Source organism: Beta vulgaris, chromosome 3, assembly GCF_026745355.1.
Source record: "Beta vulgaris subsp. vulgaris cultivar EL10 chromosome 3, EL10.2, whole genome shotgun sequence".
Lineage (NCBI taxonomy): Eukaryota > Viridiplantae > Streptophyta > Magnoliopsida > Caryophyllales > Amaranthaceae > Beta > Beta vulgaris.
The window spans coordinates 8056610-8074485 of NC_079204.1; the positions used below are offsets into that span (position 1 = coordinate 8056610).

Consider the following 17876-nt stretch of genomic DNA (forward strand, 5'->3'; position numbering starts at 1 on the left):
AAATGAGCAAATGATCAAATGAGCAAATGAGTAAAATGAGTAGATGAGTAAGTATTTCTACTCATTTAAGAAAATGAGCAAAACTTGAATGAGCACAAATACTCATTTAAGAAAAGGAGCAAACTTGAATGAGCACAAATACTCATTTAAGAAAATGAGCAAACTTGTATGAGCACAAATTATGTTAATGAACACTGTTGCACACCACCACCACCATGAATAAGCTACTTTCTCTCTCCTCAACAACTAGTATTCTAATAACATGCAAATCAAATTATCAATATAGGAAGAAAAAGAGAAAATTACAATCTCATATTCATCAAATCCTATAACTTGCAACTTGTGAAACAATTTCGAATCATTTGGAAACACCTAAAATTTCATAATACACACAAAACTCCATTATCAATCTCTTGAGTCTTGACAAAAACAAATAAAATTACAACAATCAACTTAAAGACAAATTCATTTGAGTTATTTCTGAACTGAAATTGACAGCGAATCAAGCAATTCATTCCCATTTTGTTCAACTCTTTTGCTCTCAAATTTTCTCCATTGGTTGATTGCAAAAGTGCATATCACTGAAACCACAAAATCACATAATCACCATTAAAACACAATTAACTTAACCTAATCTAGAGAGAGAATGACAAAAAAGGATGAATACCTCCGGCAGCCATGAAAGACAGATCTGGAAACCTCTCCGGCGAGCGTATCGGCCTTTTTATTGATCTTTCGCAAACTTCAGATCTGGAAATTGAAGTTTTGTTTCGAAATTTCAGATGTGGAAGTTTTGATTTCGTGATTCCGACGAGAAAGAAGAGCGAGAAAGAAACCGCCATCGTTTTCGCCAGAAGAAGACGACTCCTTATTAACGGAAATGAACAGCAACAAAGCTGGAAAAAATGGCAGTGAAGCACGCGGAAGAGGAGGAGGTTGAGGAGAGAGAGTACTTGAAATTACCAGCGTGTCCTTAGAGTTCCAATTAATTACGAAAATACCTGGGTGTACCATGAGCATGGTACACCCGGGTGTACCATGAGTGGACTCCTGAGATAACTCAAGTCACTGGTGAAACATCTAATATTACAATTTTTCGGGTAAATCACACCTAATACAAGCACTAATAGGTGGTACCATCAAGCATATATAACATGTGTGCAAAATTGCAACTGAGCTAATTTCTACAATATATTTACAAAATTCCTTACCATGCCAAAAAGTTTTACTGATTGGGTAAAAAATGGCAATGTAACATCGTCAAGAATGTGGATTAATAATACAGGTATGATATGACGTGAAGTGTTGCCCAGGATCAAATATAAATATTCTGCTTAGAATTGGCAGAATCAGAAGTTGCAACTTGCAACAAAGCGCAAAGGCGTCCATTTGTTTGATCACAAAACCCAGTTACAGCAACTATCATGTAACTGCTGGAGGGTTTACTTTGCAAACCTCGGCAGTGAAACCACAATCCATCAAAGTAAGCAACCATGCTCGCTGCTGTTCAGAGAGTCGATCTTTAGGGCCTTTGACTTCAACAAGTTTCGCTTCACCACTGTAGTCTCCATGAAAGCGCCATAACAGCAGATCAGGCATGCCACTAGACCAACTCCTGTAATCCTGAGCCAAAAGCCGGCAAAGATTTGCTAGGCAAGGCCCACCAATGCATGTAACAGCAGCACGAAGCTCAGAAAGAGAATGTCTTTCCCAATTAACACCCCTGCAAAGAGTTCCCAAATGTAACTCCCACGACATTATGAGGATAGCCTCAGCCATACCATCATGGATCTTCTGCAAGTGAGGTTCGATAATACTCTTTCTGGCAACATAGAAATAATCACTGTCCATGTCCAAAGGTGCATTCTGCAAATGAAAGTTTCCGATCAAGTGCCTGAATACTTCCAGACTATGTTTGTCAAAATTCGCTAGAAGTGTGAGACACGGTCACACGGGTATTTATCAAATGTCAAAGTGTTAGAAAAGACTCTTATTAAAAAAAAATGGTATTGTTTGGTCGAAAAGGAATGTATAAGTGGGCATGTCCATGTCGGAGTGATAAGTATCTGACACAGGTACTTAAGGTGAAATAAGAGTCGGAATAAAATATCTTACCCAGGCTCAAGTACTTGTAGCTGATACGAGTTCATGTCCAAAGTGTCTCACTTGGTTAATTTATCAAAAAAATTGATGATTTTGGCCCAGTGTTAAAGTGTCCAGACCATACCCATGCCGGAGTGTAGTGGATCCGACACGGATAGTTTAGATAAAATTATGAGTCCGATTAACATAGCTTCCAGGTACAAATAAAAGCAAGAATCTGCAAGGTTTTAGTACCTGAAATCTGGTGCGGAAGGTATTTGGTATATCTAAAAATATACTATCCCACATAAGAAGACCATAGATGGTTAGCCATATGCCACTTTCTGAATGAACACCCTGCCAACCACCCCCTTCTCCTGCATAGAATTGTAGAGCAAGCTCTTCTACTCCACATTGCTCATCATCTTGGCCATAAAATCTGCTCTTCATCCCTACTTTGCCATTTAATGGTCTCCCTTGTATATGAACCTATGTTTACAAACAATGCTTGTAGTAAAACTGCTAGAATATGATTTTTGTGAAGCTTCTTTAGTGTTATGCAAATGAACAAGAACTATTAGAATCTCCACGAAGTTACCTCTTTAATCTTCATTTTGACAGAAGCAGCAAAACTAGGGGATTTCCAACGCCTTGGTGGCTTACCCAAGCGTATGACCCGCCTTCGCAATGCCATTCTTGAACCAGCACGGACCCAGGGGTCTAATACTCCATCTTCTGCAACAGAGAGACTATCTTCAATATAGCCAACGTGCTCTAAATCAACTGACAATCTTAACGTCCAGTACCCTCTTCTTCCATCAGAAGTAAAAGTATTCAGCAACAGCTTCAATAATTTTATTGCATCCTGGTATCTATAAATAAAGTGTATTTCAGCTACAAGTTCAAAAGCTAACCGTATTCTAAAAGCACAGAAAACAACATTGACATAAATATTGTATATATTGGACAAGAAACGTAAAAGCTACAAACATGCAGAAGAAAATCCCTGCGGCTTGCACTAGGCTATAGACAAAAGGGTAAGACAGAAAATTAATAAAATAAAAAAGTGATAAATTCATGAATGACAGTCTTCTTCATCCTTCAACAGGTCAAATACAACAGATGAGAGCAGCCTATGATGTGTAAATTGCCTCCTTTCTAACATATGTGTGATGTATACATAACTTTTACTGTAGGAAACAGCTGAAAATTCGAATATATACCTACGTTCCTGTTCATGGAAGGAAACACCAAGTAAGACTACTTTAGAATTAACCCAAGCTGCTGAAAAGCACTGAAGAAACGGAGCCTCTGACTCCAAAGGCACTGATTGTTTTTTCAGTTCAACATAGCTTGACAATTGAGATTTGGCTCTCTCTATACACTGTAGCACCATTTTTGAGTTGCCTTCATCCAGGGATTGGTCCATAATTTGCGCAACTTCAATTGCCTGCACTAACAAAACACTGGTTGGAAAAGGAAACTCGGATGAAGTTTCTATTGGCGTAGACAAGTACTAACCTCTTCATAAGCAAGCAAGTCACTTCTGGCAGAGAATATTGGTTGGGTAATCGTACATTTGTACTCTGGATACTTAAGTATTTGCAAGTCAGCTAGAAGGAAAGCAGACAAGTCCTGCTCTCCATCGAGGAAGAATAATCTCTACATAAAGCAATTGCAATATTTAGGATGAATGATGATGCCATAAGAAAGAAAGAAAAAAGAGTACAACTATCATGTCTTAGTCATCACCTGAACACGCCACAAAAGAGATTCGGCAAATGGTGAAATTCGAACACATGTTGCTGTTCTGTCAAGAACTAGACTTGGCAGGAGTCGGCTGTATAGTTACCATGTAGACACTCTTAAAGCATGTAAGCAATGAATAACCAATATAATCTTTTATAACAGAAAATTCATCATACCAAAGTCCATCTTTATATGAAGAATAGAGTGATGCAATGAGTTCCTTCTTCCTCAAGCCACGTTTGGAATCCTAAAGTCCAATGGAAAAACAACTATCACAAACATCATTATATTGTCCAGCTGCAAGAACAACCAGAATCCCAATTTTTAATTTCTGCAAATACCGTAAGATTTTAATGATCTGAAGCTACTAAGGGTTTTTATAGTTATCAAGTTTGATATCTTCCGTTGAGTACCAAATGATTCCAGTTTCTAGTTTCTACCTTCAGTTATGAATGATCTCTGGCTTGGTAACATAATTAGCCTCTCTGTGCACTAACAATCAACCATCCTTTTTTAAAGTAGAATACAATAAAGCTTGAATTGCCTTGTCTCAACACAAAAACCTAAAGAGTAGTCCATGATGTTCAGCAACCAACGAATACTACCCGCAAGGATCAACAGGAGTCTTGCAAACAATCAGATGAGTTGACCACCTTTTTTTCCAAGAAAGATAAAAATGCAAGTCTAACTAGAAATCCAATAATTCTAACCTAACCATGAACAAATATCACACAACTCTGCACTGAAAATTTCGAAATATGAAAGTATTGCATCTAGGCATGCATGTTTAACCCGTATCTGTCCACACAGAATATCTTTTACTATGCAGTCATCAGAGATCAAATTACTTTAGGAGCATCCATCATGAAATCATCCAAGCTACAGAAAGCTCCATTCAACATGCTCCAACATCTGCACCTTGCCTCCATACTTAATGAGATTATTAACATCTACAACATCATGCTCAATGAGATTATTAATATCTATACCATCATGCTTAATGAGATCATTAATATTTATACCATCAGGGATCAAAGAAGGGAAAGAAAGTGCAGACCTTAAGTGTTTGCAAGATCTCGCACAGCTCACTCACTGTAAGCATGTTAAGAATTTCTTCCAGATCGTTGTCATTTACCTCACTCTTATAGCCAAAAGAACAGATATAAGACGCTTCTGTTGGATAATATCATACAAAGATCAACATTCATCTATTAAGCTTGCTATCTAGTACTAGCAAGATAAAGTACATTGCAAAAACTAAAAGCTGCAATGAAATTTTACCCGAGAGCTCACTAACTGCTTGTTTGTAATCCAGTATTTCAGGATATGAAAAACTAGATATGCGAAACCATGGTCCTGAAAGAAAATTTATTTGTTAAGAATTTCCATAGGAAAAAGAAGCATGCGGAATGCAAAACATTCCCTGCATGTCTTCAAGTTTGTTATATAGGCATCAGAAATTATATAAGCCACGAGCGTGACATGAAATTTGAACAAAACAGTTAATTCTTTTTCAATATTTATCAGTATATGCAGGTAAGAGACTAGTTGCACCAAAAACGAAAATAGCAACAAAAATTTGCATAAATCCCCATAGTTCTAGAGAGCAAGTATACCCAGAGATAATAAAAGAAAAACTCCATCGCAATTAATTTCAGCATGTTTTTAAAAGAATCTCTCTTAATCTTGGCAATCCTCAACCCACACTATAAAGCCAAAGGAGCAAACACCATATAGTAATGTAGCGCAGCTATAATAGCTGAGAAATACTAAGACAGCACTAGATCACAGCAAGAAAAACAGTCATATCTGTTTGCTTCACAAGAGGTTGCATCTTTACATGTATACATGGCCACCCTGATTCCAAAGCCAACATCCATAGTATTCAAAGGTGAGTTATGCATGTGGGCAGATATGTTATACCAAACAATACAGAAGCAATCTCATGACAGAGGAAAGGGGTAACTTTATTTTTCTTGAGGAAATAACATATGCATAAAGAAGCAAAAAACTCCACTAAATTGAAGGCCTACAAACACAATAAAGCCATTTCCTATGGTGAAGAAAACTAGAAATTTGAAAGTTTGATAACATGTATGGAGAACCTTTTCTTGTGTAGAGTCGAACAAAGAGCCTTTGGCTGTCATCTGACATTGAGTTGAATGATTCTGGTAACAGTGAACTGTATTATTTATAACAATCCAGCAACACAAATAAGCCATAAATGTTATACACGAAAGCTAAGTTGAGAAGCAAAAAAGATAAACTACCTAAGAAAAACTTCTCAGCATCCGTGAAAAGATCAGTGTTGCTCGTTAAAGCCTCTTCAATTACAACTCGGAAATTCTGCTGGTACTTTATGGGGGTTGGTGGACAATTCTTACCAGACTTAATCAAATGTAAGATATTCAAGCATAGAGACTTCAACATAGGAATGTCATCCTTCGCCACTTCATTACAGGATGGTGATTTAAGGCACATCATCTTGATGGGTACAATATCCACGGGATTTTCCGGGACTGAAATGATGACTCCCTGTGGTAAAATTCCTCATTTGAAATAACAAGCACGGAAGCTAACAATTACACACTAGGAGCTAAGGAAAAATGAAGGATGCTGGCAACAGTAGAACTGGCAAACACTTCGATTTAAAATGGCTATTCTTGCAAAAAATAATAGGCCCTGAAAAGTTTGTGCACAATGCTATCAATTTCTTAATCTTTAATTATCAGCAGTAACCAATTAGAGTATGTTTTTCTTTGCAAATCTCCTATCTTTGCTATTTTCCTTGGTAAGATCATGCAATACAGGACTTCAAGCCAATGTCCATTATAAACAAGAACAACAATGAGGAGTAATCTACAGATAGAATCATAATACATAATAATTGATAAAGATGTTTTAAAACAATACTGTCACAAAATACCTCAAAAATTAGCTTATATTTGTCAATCAAAGGGGACAGATGCTGAGCCAATTGTCGAGGAAGAAAGCCGAGGACTCTTCCATTGCCAGAATCTGGAGAAACAGCCTGGCCCCGTTGGAACACATATTGTCTATAACAGGATCAGCAAGAAATCAAGTTTTTTTTAAAAAAAAATGAGATAATCAGGTCAAACCTTGACGGCATTGGGATCTTTAATGTTGGTAGGGTCTCTGAGAAAACTGATGCTAGCTCCAGAAACAACTTCTGCTGCATTAACATACCTACGACCCACAATGTAAGTCTCAAGAGCCATCGAAGATAACTCTCTGAGAATTCCTTCCACATCATAGTTTGGGGCCTCACATCCAAAGGGCCCTGAGGAAGCATCAACCAACTCATTTACATTATCATCAATACGATTCTTCTCCATAAGATTGTCTTCAGGTTGTGTGGTTGTATCTAAACCTAACGATGATTTCAATGAGGCTCCATCAGGAGGTCTAGTCATTTCACATTGACTTTTAGCAGAAGTTACATCATTAGTGCTAATGTTGGACAGCTGTAGACAATTATTCTGCATAGGTTCACTATCGTGAATTACAGTAGTGTCTGCATGAACTCCCTCAGTTGCGCACTTATTAAGTTTAGGTTTCGAACAAAAGCTGAACTGAAGAAGAGTTCGTTGACTCAGCTTGCGCTTGGTCCCTCTGACAAGACACAAATCTGAGAAGGCATCATTTTGACATCAGAAAAAACATTTAAAACAAATCTAGGCCAAGTGAAGTACTGGGAGAATGAAAGTTATTTAGAACAAAAATGATGCTTCAAAAAAAGGAAAAACTTTAACTTATAGCTGATGCCTGATATCCCCGGACAAAGCTACACTCTTAACATGTTCTCTAGCAGAGCACATGATACCACTATTTTCTTACCAATGAGTGGTGTGTATATTAGATTTCAAACTATATCAAACAAATTAGTGCTTCTTGTAGACAAAGAACAAGTTCAAACAACATTGAAAAGTTGTCTAACTTTGCGCGGAGGTGGTAGAGTAACTGAAGCATAGTCAAGCTTGTTATAGCAACAAGCCCGAAAATGCTACGTGGATCTACATTAGTACACCTCACCAATCATTAGGGTTATTACACTCATTAGTTTTCCGATTTCGAAGGAAAATGACAAGTGAGAAAGTTTTCCACTTGTAATCTCTATTGTTTTGATCATAAAAATGGAGACCACCACTTGAAAACCTTACACTAATTAGTTGTACCTCCGGTCTTTATTAATTTACCCTTTTTCTTTTTTGGGATGTCCCTTATTAGTTTACCCATTTCTTTTGTTTTTGCTTTTGGAATGTGACCACTAACTTTCCATCACACATACATTCAACTTTAATATAAAATAATAGTTTCTCTTTTTTTCTTTGTCCCACAACATTGTTTTTCCTAAAACTTTGTCAAAAGAAACGGATAAACTAATAAAAACAGGAGGGAGTAATATATCATGAACCCGACAACCTCGACAGAAGTTGTATGCCATTGAAGTCGTTCACAACATGCCAATCACATTGAACACAAACTTTTCTCATCTTCACTGATATTTCACTTCCACATTCAAACTCCAAAAACCAAATAAAATAGGAAAAAGACATTATAAATTATGAGATTATACCAGTCAAAACAAAAAACAAAAAACAAAAAAATATGAAATTGTAAAATAATATCGGGAACAACATCTTTAATCTAAAACAACCAAATAATTCACTCAATATAAACAAGCAATTTTCTTATCATCCTAGCTACAAATCAAATCATTTCATTAAATATGAAAAAAGGAGATAATTTCACAAATTTCAATCTAGAATTAGACTCACCAATATGTGAATTAACTGAGTGATCATCACCGCGAATCTGATTACTACAAACAGGACAAATAACGAAATTATTCTCAGAAATAACAACTTCCGAATTGTCGTCGACTAACTTGGATTCCGCCATTGGAATTGCAGAATCCTCGATTGATAATTTGTGATTTCCATCTTCGAGAGAAGTCGACAATGTTGGAGAAGATGAGGCGGAGATGATACGAGAGAGGTTGGGAAGAAATCTTCTTCGTTTTCCGATGATTCTTCTTAAACTTTCTCTTCCTCTTAGCATATTTTTCCAGAAATTGGGATATAATTTGCGTAACAGCGTTTGAGAATTTAGCCCTAATTTTTAGTAGAGTAGCTTTGAAGTTCTCAATTTATTCAAAATGGGTAAAGTGTTGAGGACGCTTTTTTTATATCCTACTCCCGCCATTTTTAAGGGGACTTTGACCGTTTGTTTACAAATTCCAATATTTACTTGTAAATTTTCTTCGAGTTTTCCCACTAATGATACTTTTGTTCATATGAAGTGTCATGATCATTTATACTTAACCCATTTTGTAGATGCTATCTAATTTAGTTGGTAAAGTTTTATAGAAGTGGTATTCGAGATTTGAGATTGAATCTCGTCTATATCATTGCACTTAGTTGCTTGTTTACAAAAAAAAACAAATACCTTCTTTTTTTATTAGATGCAATATTTTACTTGACTTAGACCTTTATGATGACTTATTTTTCTTATATAACTTGAAAATTTAGGGGAATACAACCCTTTAATTGATAAGTTAATCACATACAAACATTTATTAGGTCATATCATGAGCACTTATTCCCAAACAAGAGTTATAGGACATGGTTTTTTTTTATTTTTGCAAGGATTAAAACCCTGTTCTTTTACACTGAGAGAATTTGATGTAACTTGAATTGAACTGAATGAAACTGAGGCTCCGTTTGGTAGGGCGTAAAATATTTTCAGTGTAAAATGATTTTCATGGAAAACAATTTACAATGGAAAACACAATTCCAAATTTAGTTTTCCGTTGTTTGGTTCGATGTAAAAAAAATGATGAAATGAAAGGAAAATGAAAGGGAAAGTAAGGAGGTAGTGAGAGGAGTGTACAAGAGAAAGAAGGAAAATAGTTTTCCCTTCATTTTGAAAGGAAAATGGTTTTCCATCCTTGGGAGAGTAATTTTACCCCAAGGGAAAATAGTTTTACACTCTTTTGCCAACCAAACAATGTAAAACTGAAAATAGAGGAAAATAGTTTTCCGGGAAAACGTTTTACGCCCTACCAAACGGAGCCTGAGAGAAACTAAACTGCGGAGAAAAAACTAAACTAAACTTAACTGAAAAAATGTCCAAAAGAACAGGTTCTAACTTTTCCTTGTCTCTAATTTCTCTACACTTATTGCTCCAGATACGTAGGACATAGACCGTTCACCATAGTTACACTTCTCCAAATACTCAAACAATCTGCTAAAAAGAATCCAATGAACCACCAGATTTCGTACATAGCTAACTTCGAGCACAAAGAATATCGTACTAATACAACAAACAGACTTCTACACAGTGAATGGCTTTTCAATACAACATATTCAAGTATCTAACCCTGATTGATGCAGCAAAATGAGAGCATCTTTAATATTATAAGGCTCAAGAAGGTCAAAAATTTGGTTAAAACATAATCAACTTCTCTAATGAATGCACAGCATCCAGCAGGATGACAATATATCATCACAGCATACAAGCAAACAGATGTTAGATCTCCCATTGTTTCCCCTCTGATGCATATGTCAGCTTGATGATCTCTATGTATATTGTGCGATTTAAGCAATCCCAAGGAATAGCTCATGACTCACTCTCAGGTTTTTCGACCGAAGTTGCTGCAGTTGCCATTTCTTGAACAGCAGCTAAAAATTGGATCAATAAAGCATCAGCACAATTCCTTAATCTTTCTAATTTTCCCTTTTTTCTAAAAGGGGGGAGGGGGAGATTGGTAGGAAAGAATAAAATATGGGTATACAAACCTTGAGGCGGACTCTCAGGTTCAATTGTGTTTTCTGATGAAGATGACACAACATCCTGCTGTACAGCTGCAGATTTGTCAACAAAGCGTCAGTCTGTTCTCCCCATCACCATTTCTTTCTTCGTTTTTTCTTTTTTTTTTTGTGTGTGTGTGTGTGGGGGGGGGAGACAACAGGAAAGTGATGATTTCACCTATTCAAGGAGTAAAAGTTGGAAAGAACAAACCTTGAGTCTGACTCTCAGGTTCAATCTGGGCTTCTGGTGGAGAGGACATGACGCCTTGCTGTAAAGCTGCAGATAGATATAGTCAATTAATAATCCGTTGTGATTTATTTGGGAGGTAGGAAGTGGGAAACTATAAACCTTCAGGCTGATTCTCAGGTTCAGCCTGGCTTTCTGAGGGAGACATGAGTTCCTGCTGTGCTTTTAGTTGCTCCTCTGTGATCTTTAAGTAATCCTCACTAGAATACGCTTTGTTAGACAGAGAACCATCTGCAGAGAAACAGAGAGGCATGGGAGTCCAACAAATGAAGAACTTCCAGTAAACTATTAATTTTTTTCCTTCTCTTTTTCATATAATAAAATATGGACGATTTATATTGGATGAACGATTATGATCTGTATCAAAATACTGATATTGACTTGTCCAAGAGGATGGTGAATGCAAATGCATGGTCATTCTTTCTTGATGCAGCTGTCAGTAGTTTTGTCATTGTCTCATTCAGCATTCATGCTACAGGTATTAGAAGTGCATATTTCTCCATATCTAGAAAGGTAACAAATGAGCCGTCTCCATTCTGTTTAAGCAACAAAATTTTGACCATGACTTAACTGCTGAGGACACAATGCTGCCTGGCTAGAGGGGGGGGGGGGGACAAATCAATCCCCATTTCTTGCATCATGATAACATACTTCTAGGCAGTGTCTGGTATGTGGTTGGATAGAAAACAATATCAACGGAAAAACATTGATAGGAGAAAACGTACTTCTATATTATCCTTTGCTTGGTTCCTTGCAAAAAAGTTGGAGCCAAAAGCAAAATAGAACTGGAGGGGAGAAGATGGTCGGGAGGAGAGAAAGGAAGGAAAGGAATGATATGAGGAGGAAAACGGGCTCCATTCTTGGGAAATTTTTCCACCTTTTACAAACCAAACTAAGGGAAATGGGAAAACCACAATTCCAGAAAAATGTTATTCTCCAAACCACTCTCTTAAGGTCATTTATTACATGAATGCCACAATAGTACTAGTTTCAAAAGGTTAAGCAGCATAAGTTTGTAAGATTAATTAACCATGTAGGTGAACTACCCTATCCTTACCTCATAAAATGGAAGATGTATTTAACGTCTACATTAATGCTTCTCAAGACAGCTTTATCGATGGTCCACGGATAACAATCATACCGTTTCCCGCGTTTAAGGGATCACGCTTGGCATCTTCCAAAATCTCATCAAGTGTTTAGAAATAAAATATCACAATAGCTAACTAGCTATTGAAGATTAAGGGATGAGAATTGGATCCTTCTCCACAGTATCGAGTGTTCCATTTAGCTACTTTTGTGATGATCCCAAACATCAAGAGGTAAATGACAAATTTATAGTTGATCCATGAAGACACTTTTTACTAGTAACAACAAAACATGCAAATTTATGACAAACAAATGCATAACTGAATTAAATTGTAACAAGAAAACTATATTCAGCTTTAACAACTAGAATGCTTGGTGCTTTAGATTTATTATTGTATAATTAATTAGCATTCCAAAGTTTCCACAAACAAGCCAGTAAACTAACTTGGGTCAGCCATAGGCACAGTTTGTGACTCCTCTGAGGTGGGAGTAGATGAATTTGAAGTGAAATTTGCTTTGTTTGATTCAGACGTATATTTTGGTTGTCTTGGATCATCATCGAGACCAATCTCCCGCTCCAGAGTGCTTTTGAATTCCCTAGAAACATCCTACATTGAAAGAGCAACAAGATGAAATCCACTTCACATTCAGGAGACAGCGTCAAAACCTTTACAATAATAGATTCAAAAGGAACCTGAAGCTCTCTAATGGTAGGCTGAAAAGCACGCAAGGTTTTACCCAGATTTCGGGCAACCTGCATTCACCATGATACAATGTCAAAATTCACAAAAAATAAACCAATGAACAGTAAAGGTATGCATGTAGAAGCACATATAAACATCTTGGTACAGTAACAAAAAGTTTAAGAGTTAAACTACGCACAAATGTCATGTACTTTCCCTGCCCTACCAAAATTGTTTGTTACTTCATCTATAAAAAAAAAATAAAAAATGTAACACCGTTTATTGATCTATATTGTCAGATGCCTTTTCTTCTATACCCTTCCTAGTTGTGTGCCATTGAGAGATATGTGATATAACAACATTATTAAAGCTTTATCCAAAGAACGGGGGTCGACCTTATGAACCAAGAGTATAGTTACAATGATCATCCACAAATACACACTTCTTCTATTCGCTTCTATTGAGTGCTATATGCTCATGTCATTTTTCTCATACCCTATTTAACTCCTATTCAAATCATATTTGGCCTCCTGCGACTTCTTGTTAAAATTCCATAATCCAAAATCCTCATCTTGCTTAACAATGCATTTTTTTGGTCGCACATGCACAAAGCAATATATCGGTTTTACCTGATTATCTTGTCCTCAATAACTGCAAATTCAACCTTTCTTCGGTTACCTCATTATGAATTCTACCCCTTAGGACGTTCCTGCACACCCATCTTTTTAATACGATCCTTCTTGACCTATTAAATAGCGCTGGTCTAATAAACGTCCATAATTTTTCCTTTAACATTAGAGGTACACCGGAGTCGCACAATAACCCAGTTGATACTCCCATTTCAGCCACATACACTTAATCACATGAGCCACATCTTGGTTAATCTCTTCATTACTCTGAAAATTGCACCCATAGGTACTTTAAAAAAACTCAATTAGGGGCACTTGCTTACAATTTAGTGTCTTTACATTCTCGCATGGATCCTATGAATACAATATTGGCACTCTATATACTGAGAATTACTCCTACATGAACTAAACCCTCTACAGTCGACACCTCCATAGCTCCGGTATCATTCACAAACAATATACCCAGGGTATCTCATCTTGGATAGATATACTGACTACTGAGAATTACTCCTACATGACCTAATACCTCTAAAATCCAACACCTCCATAGCTCCAATATTGTTCACAAACAATATACCCAGGGTATCTCATCTTGGATAGACCATGTTAATTCATCTAATGCTGTTGTAAAGAGGGAATTACTTGATGCAATCCATAGTAGCGTAGTGTAATCCTAATAGTGAAATCCTCCAATACTCCTCCATGTCTTCCACATTTTCCACCTTCGAGATAAATGTTCTTAACTAGGTCGACATAGTTATGTAGTATACTCTTCTTTGTCGTTTCCCATCAAAAGAAATCTCTATGTACCTCGTCATAAGACTTCTTTAAGTCAATGAAAACCATATGTAATCCTTATCCACTCCCAGGAGTATTCCGTCATTTTCCTCATAAGGTGAATGACTTCTACAGTGAGTCGTTCTGACATATATAAACCCAAAATGGTCCTCCGAGCTTGAACATTTCCTCAATCTATATTCTATCACTTATCTCCCCCAACTTCATTGTATGGCACATAAGCTTATCCCACGACAATATGAGCAAGTCTTGTGCATCTCCTTTGTTCTTACGAATAGGTATTGCAAAGGAGACACTGCACACCCAGTCTATCTAATATAACTAGTTTCCGACATCCCTGTTTTATCAACCATACTTGTGTGGTTCTGCAGATTACAGCTTTTCCACCTCAAATTACAAGTTACAGCAAAAGTTCCAACACTGCAGACTCTCAAACCAAGAGAAATTTATTTCCTTTCCTTCACTATACGAGTCTATATAAGAGACTGATTCAAGTCTTTCAGGCATTACTAGGGACACATAAAACTTGTAAAGGTAAAAGAGATTGCAACCCACAAGCTCCTGCAGAACCCAGTGGGAGGGCCAGTTGAAGAGGGGGTGGAGGTCATTTGAGTAAGAGACTACCATTCTACCAAAGTAGATCATGGTTCATCTTTACGGCAGGCCACCAGCTCGGAACCTCAGCGCACACTAAGTCCTTGCTGAAAAGCAAGATGCCCACAGAAATATGTGACACTGAAACTAAATGCAGTAATAATATCCTTATCCCCATGTTAAGAGCATATAACAATCTAGAACTCACAAGAACTCTATCATTACATATTACAGGTCAAAATCATTAAAACGCTAGGCTAAACTAGAAATACAGCATAAAATGAGAAATTAAATCTACTCTAGATAAATCTCAGCTGGTTTGGATTAAGGCTGTCATATGCCATAAATATGAACCTCCAGCACCCTGGCGTTGTTGTTGTAAGGGGAAAAAATCTACGTCCAAACCTTTAAAAGCTAAATTTGACCGATGGCAAACATCTGGAACCCCTTACATCCAAGTAGTAGCTAGTGCCTAGTAGCTACTGGCTGATATCCACAATGAATCATGCATATAAAAAAAAGTCTCCCCAGCATATTTTACCGACCAGCAAGTTTTTCGATTATGTATTCCTCTTCCAAACTCTGCCTTTAGCAGTGTTTATTCTCTATTTCTCTACTAAAGATTTACCACTTCCCATAGGCCATATCCTGTTAATTGCTAAATACTAACCTCCTTCAAAAAAAATTCTTCAACTCCACTTGGGAGTAGTTTAGACTAATAACCAAAATTCCCAAGTTTCTCCACTTTTCTAGTAACTCGAACAATAACAAGAACCAATTTCCTACTCAATCAGCATAATCAAACAAACACCCACTTCACCCTATACAATAAAAGTTAAAACCAATCATTCTTAGCATCAGTGATTGAAGTAAGGTACCAAAAGAGAATGTGACCAAATCACATGACCCAACAGAAACAAGTAAACTACTGCCAAAAATTAACAGAATTGAAGAGAAATTTAGATAGCTAAAAGAAGTACAAACTCCTGATTTAGTCGTCACATTACTAGTTCAAATTACACAATCGAATCACATGACTATTAATTCGGGATAGAGGGAGTAACTAACCTCAGCAAGTCCCTTAGGGCCAAAAACCAATAAAGCTACAACACCAATTACCAAAGCTTCAGGAGCTCCAACTCCAAACAATGAAGCATAAACAACCTTCCCTCTACATTTTGCTGTCTTTCCTACAACACACAATTAAGTTTCAATTCCAACTGATTGAGATCAAATCATATATACATTCACATCAAAAACAGCTCAAATCAATAGAATTACAAATAACTGAAATCTAGCGGAGATAATTTACCTAATTTTTGAGGTTTTGCTGAAATTGAGATACCCATGTTTTTCAAACCATTCCAAGGAGTAAAATTGCACAAACCCATTTGAGAAAACCGTGAAAAGCTTGGTAATTTGAGGGTTTTGAGGCATGAATTTGTAGAAGATGAAGAACAGTAACAAATAGGGAGAGAATACATGGTTGTTTTAATATTTCCAATGGATGAAAATCCAGAAAATGAGAGAGTACAAAGTGTTGAAGCCATCAAAGTTGTAAGTTTTGGGTGTTGTTGAGTTAAATAATTTGTGGTTCACTCACTCAAAGCTTCGATTTTCATGGATTATTTGGTGATGGGGTACTGGACATTTGGTGAAAGAGGGAAGAGAGGAAAAAATAGTCAAAAGTCAACACACTCAATACTACTCGTGGTACACATGCTTATGATTTTGGGCTGGACTGTTCATGGATCCATGAAAAGTACAAGTTTTGGGGATTCCTATACACATAGGAGATCTTAGTTTTTTTTTAGTAGGGGAGATCATTAGTTTGAAAACCAATTTATGTTAGACTACTAATCTGTAGGATACACTAGTTTAAATGTTGGGTATAAGACTAAATAGAGGATTTGAACCCTGGGTGATACGCTGGAATTCGGGATGGTACTCCATTGAGCTACTACATCTCCCTCACATAGTAGATCTTAGTTGCTCTATATCGTAACTTTTGTATTAATTGTCCTAGTAATGAAATTGTTGTTATTTGGATTAGTTATCAAAATAAATTTAAAAATCAATTAATGTCGGTTAAACTTTAAAGTAACTTTGAATAAGTAAAATAACAACAAAAAAAAAATGAACTATATTTAATTACATACCTTCAACTCTAAATCTAGTTGATTTAGTTTTCACCAAACACGTTAAAATGTTACTTCACTAAGCATTATGTTATTAATCTAGGGAGGATCTTCCACGGGATAGTCGGAGTTTGGCTTTGAATTATAGATTAAGGACACTTGTATTAAACAAGAGGAAGATGTTTGGAGTTTCAAACCTTGGCCCCTGAGTGTTTATAGTGCTGGTATCATGCTTCAATTCTTTTTTTCTCTTTTTTATGGTTTGATAAATCTCTAACGATTAGATGTATCTAACATAAATTTTCGTGTAACAAATATTGTTTGTGTATTATTTGTGTATGTAAAAATATTGTTTGTATTTCGTATAACAAATAAGGGAAAAAAAACACAAACAACATTTGTTATGTACACAAATAATATTTATTACACGAAAATTTGTATCTCACATATCTACCTGTTAAATGTTTATCATCTTTTTCTTTTTTTCCTACTTTTTCTTTGTTGCTCAAACTTGTTCTGTGTTCCAACCATACTTGGCCCTGGCCCAACCTCGTCCCTCTCCCAGTACCCCTCTTTATACTCTGGGCTTACAACCCAAATTAGTGTGACCGCCCAAATTTCAATATCAAATGGCATTCCAACTTTTTTGGCGCATAACAAGTGTAATACAATACAACTATATTTAGTTAACCTTATTTTCCTGATGATGATGTGATTTTATTTTTTCTATTATGAATTGAATTTATTTTTCATTCATTTGATAGTATATAAACTTATTTTTCAACCTGATCTGGTCCGAATTTATGGTTCAATATTTTTGGGCTCCTAGAAACAAAATCAATTATCTACTCTTATTATTTTTTATTTGGTTCAACCCCTCCTTTATATATTACTGTCACATCACTTAGTGACAATAAGCTCCCCTAATTTGTTACATTTCTTTTTCTTCCCTCTCAAGTAACAAAATTCATTGATTGGTGATAATGATAATTAACTTTCACTTAGGAACCAAACATCCAACAAAAAGTTAACAATTT

General features: G+C 36.3%; 3 protein-coding genes across 6 annotated transcripts in view; all 3 read right to left on the minus strand.

Moving 5' to 3' along the window:
- LOC104888517 (gamma-secretase subunit APH1-like) overlaps positions 1–17876 on the minus strand; it is a 54011-nt gene that overhangs the window by 31102 nt on the left and 5033 nt on the right. The gene's annotated exons all lie outside the window — the stretch shown is intronic.
- On the minus strand, positions 253–9062 carry LOC104888519 (fanconi-associated nuclease 1 homolog). Of its 4 annotated transcripts, none has more exons than XM_010673528.4 (15): positions 8631–9062; positions 6951–7480; positions 6758–6862; positions 6102–6366; positions 5937–5999; positions 5113–5187; positions 4889–5004; positions 4008–4078; positions 3835–3922; positions 3604–3744; positions 3306–3532; positions 2681–3002; positions 2338–2571; positions 668–1866; positions 253–581 (listed from the first exon to the last, which is right to left on the minus strand). In XM_010673528.4, exons 1-14 carry the CDS (start codon positions 8911–8913, stop codon positions 1423–1425), a joined length of 2964 nt encoding a protein of 987 aa, XP_010671830.2. In that variant the 5' UTR covers positions 8914–9062; the 3' UTR covers positions 253–581; positions 668–1422. The 4 variants fall into 4 exon arrangements, with proteins under 4 accessions (XP_010671830.2, XP_010671832.2, XP_010671834.2 ...); XM_010673530.4 differs by having other exon boundaries at positions 2681–2954; positions 8631–9060; XM_010673532.4 differs by having other exon boundaries at positions 6951–7464; positions 8631–8774.
- Positions 10112–16400, minus strand: LOC104888520 (sec-independent protein translocase protein TATB, chloroplastic). The gene is made up of 8 exons (XM_010673533.4): positions 16014–16400; positions 15770–15891; positions 12692–12751; positions 12443–12605; positions 11014–11142; positions 10876–10941; positions 10653–10718; positions 10112–10535 (listed from the first exon to the last, which is right to left on the minus strand). Exons 1-8 carry the CDS (start codon positions 16249–16251, stop codon positions 10474–10476), a joined length of 906 nt encoding a protein of 301 aa, XP_010671835.2. The 5' UTR covers positions 16252–16400; the 3' UTR covers positions 10112–10473.

Bases quoted from the DNA above. Each gene is read 5' to 3' on its own strand.
- LOC104888519 (XM_010673528.4), bottom strand. From the start codon at position 8,913: ATGCTAAGAGGAAGAGAAAGTTTAAGAAGAATCATCGGAAAACGAAGA. The intron at 6,000-6,101 runs GTAGTTTATCTT...CACTGTTACCAG, and splicing joins TGCTGAGAAGTTTTTCTTAG to AATCATTCAACTCAATGTCA. The intron at 5,005-5,112 runs GTAAAATTTCAT...ATTATCCAACAG, and splicing joins AGCAGTTAGTGAGCTCTCGG to AAGCGTCTTATATCTGTTCT.
- LOC104888520 (XM_010673533.4), bottom strand. From the start codon at position 16,251: ATGGCTTCAACACTTTGTACTCTCTCATTTTCTGGATTTTCATCCATT. The intron at 12,606-12,691 runs GTTCCTTTTGAA...CTTTCAATGTAG, and splicing joins CTACCATTAGAGAGCTTCAG to GATGTTTCTAGGGAATTCAA. The intron at 10,536-10,652 runs GTTTGTATACCC...TCCAATTTTTAG, and splicing joins ACCTGAGAGTCCGCCTCAAG to CTGCTGTTCAAGAAATGGCA.